General features: G+C 40.6%; 2 protein-coding genes across 5 annotated transcripts in view; one reads left to right on the plus strand and one right to left on the minus strand.

The window, feature by feature from the left end:
• Positions 1 to 312: 312 nt before the first annotated feature.
• LOC147047120 (small ribosomal subunit protein eS27-like) lies at positions 313 to 2203 on the plus strand. 2 transcript variants are annotated; one of them, XM_085928781.1, is made up of 4 exons: positions 313 to 741; positions 1498 to 1612; positions 1727 to 1837; positions 1929 to 2203. In XM_085928781.1, exons 1-4 carry the CDS (start codon positions 712 to 714, stop codon positions 1955 to 1957), a joined length of 285 nt encoding a protein of 94 aa, XP_085784907.1. In that variant the 5' UTR covers positions 313 to 711; the 3' UTR covers positions 1958 to 2203. The 2 variants fall into 2 exon arrangements, with proteins under 2 accessions (XP_085784907.1, XP_085784908.1); XM_085928782.1 differs by lacking the exon at positions 313 to 741 and adding an exon at positions 766 to 886.
• The window catches only part of LOC147047121 (tropomyosin alpha-1 chain), a 31750-nt gene continuing 21003 nt past the window's right edge, over positions 2071 to 12817 (minus strand). Inside the window, exons 1-8 of one of the 3 annotated variants that reach the window (XM_085928776.1) lie at positions 10610 to 11144; positions 5696 to 5829; positions 5182 to 5299; positions 5033 to 5103; positions 4821 to 4896; positions 4641 to 4703; positions 4399 to 4468; positions 2071 to 3038 (exon numbers count right to left, since the gene is read on the minus strand). In XM_085928776.1, the coding sequence (XP_085784902.1) occupies positions 2956 to 3038; positions 4399 to 4468; positions 4641 to 4703; positions 4821 to 4896; positions 5033 to 5103; positions 5182 to 5299; positions 5696 to 5829; positions 10610 to 10741 (747 nt within the window). In that variant the 5' untranslated portion in view covers positions 10742 to 11144 and the 3' untranslated portion in view covers positions 2071 to 2955. The other 2 variants (XM_085928775.1, XM_085928777.1) reach the window with 2 other exon arrangements.

The following is a 12817-nucleotide window of genomic DNA, read 5'->3' on the forward strand; positions in this document are numbered from 1 at the left end:
GCTCCGGAAATCCGGGTTGGGTGTGTTGCTTTTACGTCAACGCTTGCCCCAAATTGCAGAAAGTACTAACCAAGTAGAAATATCATTTTAGGCATCTCACTAGGTTTAAAAACTGATTTACATACTTTTTTTACGCTTCAAGTTGTCAAAATAACCTCGTTACTTTATCTCAAGTGCTGAAGAGTCAAGTATAAATACTTAGTTACTTTAATTTTTACTTTTTTTTCTCAGATTTTTTTTTTCTTTTACTCCCAGCACTTTCAACCACTTTGTCAAAATAGACTCGTTTATTTTTACAGTGTTGGGGAGTAACCAAGTACATTTTTTTGACTGTATTTAAGTAGAATTTTGAAGTATCAGTACTTTACTTGAATATTAGTTTTTGGGTGGCGTTATACTTTTCCATCATATCTGGAATTTCTTGCTATTTTTTTTCAATCTCAGCACATTTTGACACAACTTGAGGGGGTGACTGAATAAATAAATAAACAGGAAACATTAATGATGAAGCAAGAGATTTTGAAAAGCATGATATTCCCCCTGCATGGGCTTATTCAAGAGAATTGCTTATTGACTAGAAGAAGGATTTTTGGTGTAAATTTTGCCTGGTAGCCTACAAAACCACTGTGGCTCGTGTAATAAACGACAAAAGCACTGCAAAGTAAAGATGATGTTTCATGGACCAGTTCAACCGGCTGTGTTTTCTGTGAGATGCCAAGTCTGCCTGCTCCACCAGCTCTGGTAGTTCTCAAATTTGAACGTTCACACAAACCAACAACAAATTCTGTCCAGGGATACACATGTAGACTGACATATTTTTTAATAATTAAATTTGTAATTTTTTGGGGAAGTAGAGAAGAAATGGTGTGATTTAAGCAAAATGGGCGTAAGTAAGATTTTCTTATTTTCAATGTATTATTGTATAGCTATTTTAATATTTACTTAGTAGCAAAAATAAAATTAAAAAAATATTCTTTTACACAGTGATACTTCGATTTGCTCGGGAAGGCCCGAGAACCTGCATTCGATAATAGTCAAACCTCAGTGATGGGAAATTTGCGTTAGTATCGAATAAGGGCTAAATCATAACCTAAATCTTCTGTTTTGCATGTTATTTATAAACCGAGGGTGTGTTTAGACAGTTTGTGGGCACATTCTTGTCTTGATTCCATTTGGCTAATTGACACAATGGCACGGAACAGTTTGTGTACTTTAATGTGTGCTCTTTTGTGTTCTCTCACTTTCTCTTTTATTTTAAATGCTTTTTCACAAAATAGGCAACACAGCTTAATAGATGTAAATTCAGTTTCTTCTCACGATCAAAGTGAACTATAAATTGGTTAAGGAACTATTGGGGAAAACTATATAAAATCAGTCAACTAAGTATAATGCATTATAACCTAACAAAAACAGATTAGATTTACCCCCCAAAAAAAGCAGTTCAAAAGAAGATGAAGAATTTCTGGAAGTGCATTCATCGTGTGTTATGTGTTTCAGAAACTAAGAATTCAGGACCTGTTGTACCCTTCCGTTGCTGAGGAGCAGGCCAAACACAAGAAGAAACGTCTGGTGCAGTCCCCTAATAGCTATTTCTTGGATGTCAAATGCATTGGTAAGGCACACGTGTAACGATGAAGAAACACGATTGGTATGATTTCACAATTGATGGGACCCCCGGAAACCAATCTAAAAAAAAATCCCCTATGACATTCATTTGAAATACCAGGTTGCTACAAGATCACTACTATCTTCAGTCATGCCCAGACAGTGGTGCTTTGTCCTGGCTGCTCGATAATCCTCTGCAGGCCATGCGGAGGCAAATGCAAGCTAACTACGGGTGAGAAATGTTAAATGTCTGCTCATTTTTTTGCTTCTAAGCGATTTATGTGAGGTGTTACAAACACAGAGAATGTCTCTTGCTCATCCAGGATGTGCCTTCAGAAGGAAATATTATTGAGCGGAAATATGGCAGCACACACCCTGACTGGCAAGATCACCGACAAACACGGCTACGGATGCATTGGTTGGACAAATTGATGAAATCTACAATAAAAACAAAACAAAAAACAGTTGACGTTTCTGTAAAACATTTATTAGGTGACATGGAGGGAATTTGGTCAATGAAGTACTTCAGAATGTATTCAATAATAATTGGCTGCATTTTTAAATGACCCTGGTATGAGATGACATTAAAAAAAAAGGTGTTGACCATTTATTGTGCGTGTTGTGAGTTTTCTTTGGTCTTGAAAGTTCCCCTGGCATCAACAAGTGATAAAACAATAACAGAAATGAGGCAGAACTAAACCTAACATTCTTCTTTTATATACAATAAAGAACTGAGTGATTTGATTTGACAATGTTTCCAGTAGTTTTGGGTTACACTTGCATATGTAATCAAAATATTGGCAACATTATTGCAATTTTAACTCGTAGGTAATATACGTAATACTTTCGAATTAATTTTATTGTACCAGACCTAAAGAAAAAAAATGCCCATTATGACACGCGTTTGACTGACAATAGCTGGATTTCACCACAGGGTGGCGCTTAAGAGTCATGTCGCCATTGAGAGTAGTTAAAAAAACAAACAAAAAAAACCCCTCATCTGCTTCTTCCAAAACTGGGAAGTGTGGCTGGATGAAAAAAAAAAAACAATTTCAAAGTGAACAATTTTTGTTTAAAGTGGTCAAAATAAATTGTTGCGAGGCAATTTGTGTCGTTTAAATGGAACTGTGTTTAACTTCTCATCTTAAGAACAAAATGGCATCTTATAAAAATAGAAAAAGAACATCAAGGGACATTAAGTGAATCCCTCTTACTCAAGGGATGCTGCGGGATGGCGTTGAACATTTGTGAAATGTTACATCCCATCCATGTGTGTGTGTGTGTGTGTGTGTGTGTGTGTGTGTGTGTGTGTGTGTGTGTGTGTGTGTGTGTGTGTGTGTGTGTGTGTGCTTATAAGCTGTTTAGTTCCTGCAGGGTCTGGTCCAGGACTTGGTGCATGTCCAGATTCTCCTCTTTGGCATGTGACAGTTTTTCTGCAAAGAGAAGTCGACATAATTAACCCTCCATTTATTGTGAAATAAAACGAAGCATTCAAGTGTGATTATTATCAATTTTGCTTCTCTCACAACAGACACTATTTTGGTTAAGTTGTGCAAACATGCAGACAATTCCAACCACAATGATGTGCTTATCATGCAACCAGCAGATGCCTTGCTAGGGGAATGAAAAATACAGTTAAGGTAGGTATCGGTACTTGGTATCGGTGAATACTCAATTGTAAGTACTTGCATTCTTTCTGGGAAAAAAATGGTAAAAAAAAAAAAATCAGGTCAAAGGGGAACACAAAGTCTCACCTTAGGCATGTAGTCTTTGTCAAAAAATAAATTATGTCGCCGGTGCCGTTTTACGCGACTACTTGAGCACGAATGATGGCAAAAACATGAGCAGTGGCTATGTAGGAAAGAGAAAGCTTTTAATTGGCATTTGATAAGAAGGACAGAAGGCACGTTGGAAAGATGAATTTTGGAAAAAGAGCCAAAAGCGCATCTACAGAGACGTCATGTCATTGAGGGCATGGTCCAGCTCCTCACTAATGGCCTTGTACTTCAGCTTCTGAGCGTAGAGCTCGTCTGGAGGTCGGCAAGTACAGGGCGGGTGTTGAGGAGAGCGGAGCCGAAAAGCGGAGCGAGAGGCAGGCAGGCAGACAGAGGGAGGAAGGACAAGAGGGGGAAAAAGAAACAAAAGAGGTCAGCAAGAAAATGAATGAATGAATGAATGCTTGTTCTTTTCGCCGCAAAAAAAAAAAAAGCACTAGCAACATTTTGACAGCACGATAAAACCAACCCAATGTAGGACAAGGTTGAATGTTTAAATCCCGGCGCGCCTTCGGCAAACACAGCACAATTCTTGGCCTGCTCAAGTCCAACAGAGCCAGCAAAATGAAGAAAAGACGCCACAAGACACCCACATATTGGGAACGAACCAATCAGATTGAGAGCTTACATTTTATATTTAATACAGTAATGGTCAACTAACTAATCAGTATGAGGGTACAGAGTAGTGGTCATTTCTTTCTTTTTTGTTTATGTTGTGTCTGTTCTCGGTTGTCAAAGTCTTTTTTATTTTTATTGGCTTTTGGAGCAAAATTGTTGTTGCGCCATGAAGTCTGCCTAGCAACATGGTTTGAAACAAGTAACATGACCCGATAATGGTCGAAAGAGTTATTGTTACAGGTGTAGTGTAATGCATTTTCTTTTTCCTTTTCATTGTGGCCATTTATTTGCAATGTTTGTCTGATTTGAATTTAGTTTTAGGATGTTCTTTTGATGAATTTATTTTCAGATCATATTTGTATTGTATTTTTGCACTCAGAGCGCAGAATTAAACTCATACCTTCCAGGTCATCGATGGACTTTTCCAGTTTGGCCACTGTCCTCTCTGCAAACTCTGCACGAGTTTCAGCCTGATGGGAACACAGACAAGCTATGATGACTTTCTTATACCTCCCTGGGTTTGAAAATTTACTTTCAAGGTTGTTTAAGAGAAAAAATGAAACTGGAAACAATTTATCATGTATTCCAATGGATGAAAATGAACATGAAAGCCTATGTGGCCGAATAGAACAAGAAACGCACCTCCTTCAGTTTGTCAGTAAGAATTTTGATCTCCTCCTCGTACTTGTCCTCCTTTTCTGAGTACTATTGACAAACACAACACGCAGTATTAGCCAACACTGTAGCTAGTTTTCTTTCCGGTGTTGTTGATTGCATATAAATCCAAAAGGAAACATTTGAATTCTCATCTGATTTGTTCACCTTCTCTGACTGGGCTTCTAAAGACTTCAGGTTGTTGGTCACATTTTTCAGTTCCTCCTCCAGGTCGGCGGCTTTACTATGGAAACAAGATATTCTTTTCAATTAAAATCCTGATTATTACATTCCAGCTTCATCGGGGTCAGGGATGAAAGTAAACATTTAAATATTTTTTTTTGCCCTGACTGCACATCATGAAAATTTGAGGGAGTTACCATTCTGAAAGCTCGGCCCTCTCCTCGGCCCGCTCCAGATCTAACTCCAGGATGACCAGCTTGCGAGCCACCTGAAGAAAAATATGACGGGATTTTAAAATTGGATGAGTCAGTCTCGTTTTGTAAAAGTCTCCGACTCGTTATCTCACCTCTTCGTATTTGCGGTCGGCCTCCTCAGCGATGTGCTTTGCCTCCTTCAGCTGCATCTCCTGAATCTCCATCTTCTCCTCGTCCTTCATCGCTCGGGTTTCGATCACCTTCATTCCTCTAAAGCGGGACCAAAGATAACATTAATTCAAATATAAAAAAAAAAAAAAACTAAACACTTCTGAAATGCTTAAATTATTGGCAATAATTTGAATGTTGACATAGTAAACCTTATTGCTAGCATTAACTGGTTAGCGCACTGACTTTAGCATTCTATTCATGGTTTAATATTTATAAATTCATCCTAACTACGTATTTACTTACTTGTACATATATGCTAACAAACTAGCTTATAGTACCAATGATAATGACTGTATTGCAAGAGGAAGTATGACATCATAGTATCAATGCTCTCTCTCGGGGGTTTGTTCAGTGGTTTGCAATTGCACATGGGTAATAGGAAACGCAAAAGGGACCGCCACAACTGCACGTGTCACTCGAGAGAAAGCGGCTAACCTCTCGCTCTCGTCTGCAGCCTTCTCGGCCTCCTCCAGTTTCTGCAGCGCTGTGGCCAGCCTTTCTTGGGCCCGGTCCAACTCCTCCTCCACCAGCTGGATGCGACGGTTCAGAGCTGCGACATCGCCCTCTGCCTGAAAGACCGCAGGAAAGGGGGGGGGAAGATACATTTAGTCATTCATTCATTCGACTTTAACTCATCCAAGATGGTGCACCCTTCCCCCCCACACTAAATTGAACAGGAAGAGGAGGAGATGGCACCAACAGGGAAGGTTGAGAATCTTGACGGCTTGATATAGACCAGAAAACAAAAAAGGACCTAGATGTCGTATCTAACTGATGTCCCTTCATTTGGACTTCAGGAGGGAAAAGACAAGAAACAGACAACGATATAGATTCCTTTATCGTTGTCTGTTTATACCTTCTGAGTGGGTTGCATACTTGAGACACGTGAGCGAATCAATTCTACTCAAAAAAAGATCAAAGTACGGTAGTCGGTGTTTTTATTTGCACAAAGAAATTGCCACTTAGAGAAACCTCAAGGACTAAAAATGTACTCCTGACTCTGGAAAGAGAGCAGCTGGCAGTTTCTTAGACAAACACCATTCTGTGTTCAGGGCAGAAGTTAGTAGGTCAGTAACTCATTAAGCTCGTCATGCTGTCCAGAAGTCAGATTTCCAGTGAGCCAAAGTGCTCAGTGGTGGGCCAGCTCATGAAAAACACTTTGAAGCCATAAATATATAAAGAAAAGGAATTAAGACGAACCCTAAAAAAATAAATAAATTAAAATAATAATAATATATATATATATATATATATATGCACACACACACACACGCACACGCACACGCACACACACACACACACACACACACACACACACACACACACACACACACACACACACACACACACACACACACACACACACACACACACACACACCAGTCCCTTTTGTAAAGTTGCAAAATGCTGTTTGATTCGCAGCCAATGTGATCTCGGATATCGTTAAAAATCGTTGACCTCACGGCCCAAAAAAATGCTGACCTGTGTTCAGCACACACAAAAACAGCTGGAACATAAAGTCAGTCTCCAAGACAAAGTATTCAAATTGGTACGTCCACATAAGGAAGTACATGACGAAAACCACCAGGTCCTACTTTGATAGAAATGAAACCCAAAGTCTGGGCTACTTTGGTAGCTAATATGCACTGCTACATTTAGGAGTGGCCGTCACTGGGTCGGTTGGTTATTTCAGGAAATGAAGCCATGGTTTCCTTTTGAAAGCAACGCAAATTTATTCATGTTGTGTTGTTTAAGTAATCTAGAAACTTTTTCCATCTCGCAATTTCTCTCGCTTACTTTCACTATTTTCCAGAGTCCCACTCGGCTGCTACTGACATCAGGCAGGAAATGTCTGACGAATCAAAGCCGACGTGTGTTAAAACAGTTAGCGGCTGATAAGAGGAGAAAACCTAACCCGGCGCTACGAGATGAATGAAAAGCTCAACGCCGTCAAATCTACTTTGAGCAGGCCGACGTTTGTCGACAGCACATCTGGCTCGAGAGAACAGAACTTGGGTGGAACCTGAAATAACAGAAATGACCTACTACTTCCTGAATTGTATGCAACGACGAACAGTTGGCCTTACAAACAAACAGGCTTTTCATGAGCTTTTGGGTTAACTAGACTAGACGACGTAGCACACTTCCAGACATACAAACTCCAAACAAACACTCATTCAAACAAGCGCTACCTCCCCTCAAACACCGACATAATTGCTAGCTAGCAACTAGCAAGAACGGTGTCAGTCGTCACGCGGTGCGCTAACACAAACCTGAAAGACAAACCCCTTAAATTGTTACAAACGTTTTATAAACTACATCTTTTCTTCATTTTGCATTTTTATTATTTGAACTTAACAGATACACGAAAATTAAATATTGAAGGGGACTTTTACGAAGAAAATGAAGGACAAGTCAGGCATGAATCTAATTACGAGCTAATTCCAGGGCAGTGGGCTAATGAGCGACACAACGCCGCTGTGCTTCAGTGGAAGTTATTCCTGACAAGAATACTCCCTACCCAATACGAGAATATAGGTGAGTGGAGTGGAACCTTGAAAGTCATACTAGACAGCTCCTATTTGAAGATTTAGTGCATTTCGTACAGCAACATGTGTTGTTTGTTTGGTTTCTTTCTTTTTTTCCTACATCTGTATTATTTGTCTTCGTCACTCAAGTAATTGGGACAGCTAAACATCTTAAATCTTGAGAGTAAATCTGGCTTTTTCTGGCAAGGACTGTTCAGATCATTTTCGACAAAATCACACAGTCTTGGTGGACATAATCACATCATTATCTCGCCGCCGCAGAGCCACCGACGTGGGAGTGTTCTGCCCGCTGACGACACGCAACCGATGTGCGTTATATTTGGAAAGTTGAGCTAGTCCCTAGGATGAATTCCAAAGAAAACACAGAAACCAGGAAGTCATTCTTTCCATAGAATTCCGAGTGTGAGAGAAGCAGAAACCCACGACGGCAAACTTGATGACCACTTCAATTTCTATACGCCAAGTAGTGAGGAAAGTTAAGCTGATGATGGAAAAGAGCGGCATTCTTCAACCCACTTCTGCATATTCTTGGGCGTAAATGATTGATAGTGACACGAATAACTGGAATTGTTTCAATATTGAGCCATGGGACCGTTGTACTCGCCATTTTGTAATTCTATCCATTCTACATTCTTCAAAATGTGAAGCCTTATATTTTTAGCTTTTGATCATGAATAGTTGGCAGAAGTGTTGCTTCTGTTAAGTCTGTGGTTTTATTTTGGCTACACTTCTACTTCCTGTTTTCTTTGTTCCTTATCCTGTCGAATCTTCAGTAACCGGTGTCGCGAATTTGGATTCATCTGCACTAAATTAGCCGTCGACTGGCTAGCTACTACTTGCCTGTTTGTCAGCTCAAACACATTCATTCAATTAAACTAGAAGGAAAATCTGGCAAATCAAAATTGGAATAAACTGGGAGTCTACCATGGATAGAGTGGCTGCCAAGAGTTGAAAAGGGAAGATGAATGTGTGGAATAAAACTTGATGTTTCCAGTCGCGCCATTTTTTTTTTTCTTGAACGAACCAGACAGTAAGAGTTGAGCTTTGAATGAATAGCTGGGGTTTTTTTTTTTGGGTCCACTGAACCCGCACTGAATTGCACACACTTCATCTTCCTGTGAGACTGAGTCCACAGTGACAGGAAGTGCAGACCAGATTTGGCAGGCGACATTCTGGGCAGGGTAGCCAAGGTTTTTTTCAAGCATGCATGCTATATGGTAAACAAAATGCGGCTTCGGGGGAAGAAAAAAAAAAAGGAAGTCTGGTTAGGATCTAAAAATAAACAACGTACAACGTATAGAAGTTAAAACACAACCAGATCAAACGGAAGACGTCACTGCAATCCTGCACGTTAACGCTTTCAAAGTGCCTGAAACAACAGAGAGTCAAAATAACAAAGAGCCAGTCCATTTTGCGGCCTCTGTGTCTTGTGTCCACGCTGCGAAACAATGATTCATTACAAGAACACTCAGCAACGTTTCTCTTTTTGATCTCTCTGTGCGCCAAGGAAAATACTTTAGCGCCAAGGAATATCTCCAGGTCGTCCTAATTATTCACATATGGGAGTGCGGCACTCCACCGCACAGCAGGATCCTCCATTTAACTTTAGAAGCATGCAAGTAGGACAATATCTTTGACCACAAATTCAAATTCCATTTCATTGTTTAATTTTATTGTGATGAGAACTGAATGATAGCCATTGATGAATATCTTTTCATCAAATCATCTATCATATCTTTATCACCCCTCCCAGTCGCCGTATCATGAAGCCGCCTTAACACTACAACATGCCATAAATGCGACCCAAGTGTGCTTGCTAAGCCTTTCCATTCTCCTGACTTTTCGACTGTGAACTTATAAAAGCCCTGATGTGAATCATGTCTAGAAGCAGGCAGGTGACACACAAAAAATAAAAAAGAGGATGATTTACTTGCTTGATTGAGGAAGCATTTGTGGGACTAGTCATGACAAAGTAAGATCATACCAAGAGATGATTTTTCAAGAATCCATATAAGTCCATGTCTCTCCAATAAGTAAGCAAATACATAGCTTGCATTAGGGGAACATTAAGGGTCCATTTTAAAACTACTGCAATAGTCATCCATTCATTTTCTATAGCGCGTATGCTAATCAGAGTTAGTGTTAGCCTATCCCAGCTGACTTTGGGAGAGAGGTATCAAATAGATTTAATTACTGAATCAATGGACTCCAATGCAAATAACAGTCAACTTTGGTCTAAAACCTTGTGATGTTTGCCTGATAACTTCAGAGTAGCTGCTGAGAAAAAACAAAACAAACAAAAAAAAAATTGGTCCTGAAAAAGTTATTGTGAAACGCCTAGTTTTGCAACTGCAAGACAAATATTGCTACTTGGCATATGCAAGTATTCAAATGTCAGAAGACATGTATTTTGAATGTGCAAAATATAAACAGTTTTTAAATGCCGATGTTGTTCAGTAATACTTTTTTTCCTTTACAAAATGTTGATTAAAAGAATAAATGAAAAACTTTTGGAGGTTTCGGCCTGAGCATCAAGCTGCATCGCGCATGCGCATAGCCTAGCAGGACTCTAGCCCCCTCCCCAAAAGGGACCAACGCCTTGCATTGTGGCACAACCACTGCCGGCAACCAATCAATGGCACGGCTTTATTATCCGCCGTTATTCTCCTGCTACCGCCGAATAACGAAACTACACCAATAGCCGAACTATCACATATTTGCTAAAAATCCACTGCTAAAATTAACCACCCTTAATGTGACATAAGCTTGCGGGAAAAGGACAAGAACTTGATCGTCTCACTTTCTCCCGGAGCTCTCGTTCGCTGTCCAGTTCCCTCTGCAGGACCTGAGCTCGGTCCTCGGCGTCGTCCGCCTGCAGCTGCAAACTCTGGATCTTCCTCTTAACAGCTTCCAAAGAGTTCAAACCTGCCATTGTCGACTTATTTATGACTTAAACTTTACGCTACACGTGGACGGAAGGGGAAAACGATGCCCCCAAAAAGGAGCTTAAAAAGCGCCCGTACGGGTCTTGTTGGAAAACAAAAAAATAATAATAATAACGAAACGAGGATAAATATAACTCCAATTTTTGGATGTGCAAAAAGCAAAACAAAACCCCCAAAATAAGGTCCGTCCAAATCGCGACAACGGAGATGATCAACAAAAAAATAAGAGATAAAACCAGAAAGTAGGAATGCTCAAGGGATCCGCAGAATGATTCTTTGAGTGAATGAATGAAAGCTGGAAGTAGTGGGGGGAAAGGTAAGCGGTCCAGGGGAATGTGGCAGTTTTTTGGTCCGGACACTTGGAGGGATAAAAGAAGGCTGAGTGGAGGAGAGAGCCGCACTATGGAGGCCAGAGGAGGAGAGATGTGATTGGATGGTGAGGTCACAGGGAGGCGGGGCTTGCGTTTGAGTAGGAGTAAAAAAAAAAAAAAAAAAAAGTTGATCCAAGTGACTGATCACTTCGATATGGCTTGGAAAGAAATACTCGGATGGAGAGTATGGATCATAAGCCATCAAGTTCAAATTCTTAATAAAAAGTCTCTGACTGTGACTTTATGACTATAATATTAAGTGACTTTTCAATATTTGGCAAAAGATGCTCAAGTTTGTACTGTACATTAAAAGGATGCTCGGAGGCAGCTTGTCGAGCATGAGAACTCTCGGACTCATCCGCTACTTTGTCTGATTTGTAACGGAAATGCTGGAAGGGTAGATTTCATTGGAGACAGGAGTGCCGGCTTTTTTTGTTTGCCTTAGCTGCATTCCTGACATTCCAGAGAAGCCCCCCCCCCCTCTAACCACAGTGCCCCGAAGAAGTAATTGTTTTCACCGCTGCTATCATTAGCTGATGTGTGTCTACGTGGTGCCACTGCGTCTTCCCTTTCTTTCTCGTGCTACAGATCTTGGGATCAGAGGCTTCTGTGGAATGCATGGCTCCTTGACTTGCCAGTCAACTGCAATGACCCACATGTGATCAAAACAATATCCATCACGTATGCACTTGGCAGAAGTAACTTGAGTGGCATTCAAATCTCCACCTAAGCAAGTCAACACTAAATTCAACACTTCACGTGTTGACGCCCTCGTTTAACGGCACGTTTATTAGTATGGTTGCAGAAATGTGCAAATGCAAACTAAATCCTGAGAACTGCTTTCTTTTTTGCCAGTCTGCAAAATAAAACCACAACAATAGAAATACATACCAATCAAAATTGAGCTTTCTGATCTTTGTAAAGGCAAATTTATTAGATCTAACTCATTAAGACATAAGTGCCCGTGAGATTTCGTGCCGGGACATTTGAAAGACTACGAATGTCTTTTGATCACTCTCGAAACACAACTGGAGCTGATAGCTCTTAGAAGTATTGTCTGAGTTTATTTAACCAGAGTAGGAGCTTAATCCGGCGTGACTCACTGACACACTTCCCTTTCCTTTGTGTGTCCTGGTACATTGCATTTCCCCGGGATATCCTCAGACAGCGTCTACTTTCTTCATTCTGTTTACCTTACAAAAATGGCCGCCTGCCGGTGATGGGGCCGTTTTATATTATAACCGAAATGTGCTTGGATTTGTCACCTTTGTTATTTACTTTATACTGCTGCCAGTCATCTGAATTTGTGGTGTGATTTAGCCAAAAGATGGATCATATGAATGTACCCGTTTCAACTTTCACTGACTTTTGGGTGGAAGAACATAAAGGAGAATGTTGAAAAGTGAACTATGACCCCGTTGATGTGGTTTGTGTGTGCATGCGTGTCTTGGTAGAAGCGAGCGCTCATCTTTCAGGAGCGGCCCGCACAGGAATGCGCAGAGTGCCTGAAGAGGTCCAAAGCGTTCCCGTTGGATCAAAGTGAAGCCACAGCTGGCTCTCACTTCTACATAGCCCAGCTGCGGGATCGCAGGCTCCGTAGTGCTCAATACGGCTTTGCCGTGAGCCCGGTTTGGGATTCAGCAAGTTATTAAGATGAAGGGAAAGTGAGTCGAGTTGAGTGATGTGAAAGTT

This window comes from Syngnathus leptorhynchus, chromosome 13 (genome assembly GCF_054491065.1).
Source record: "Syngnathus leptorhynchus isolate UIUO chromosome 13, UIUO_Slep, whole genome shotgun sequence".
Lineage (NCBI taxonomy): Eukaryota > Metazoa > Chordata > Actinopteri > Syngnathiformes > Syngnathidae > Syngnathus > Syngnathus leptorhynchus.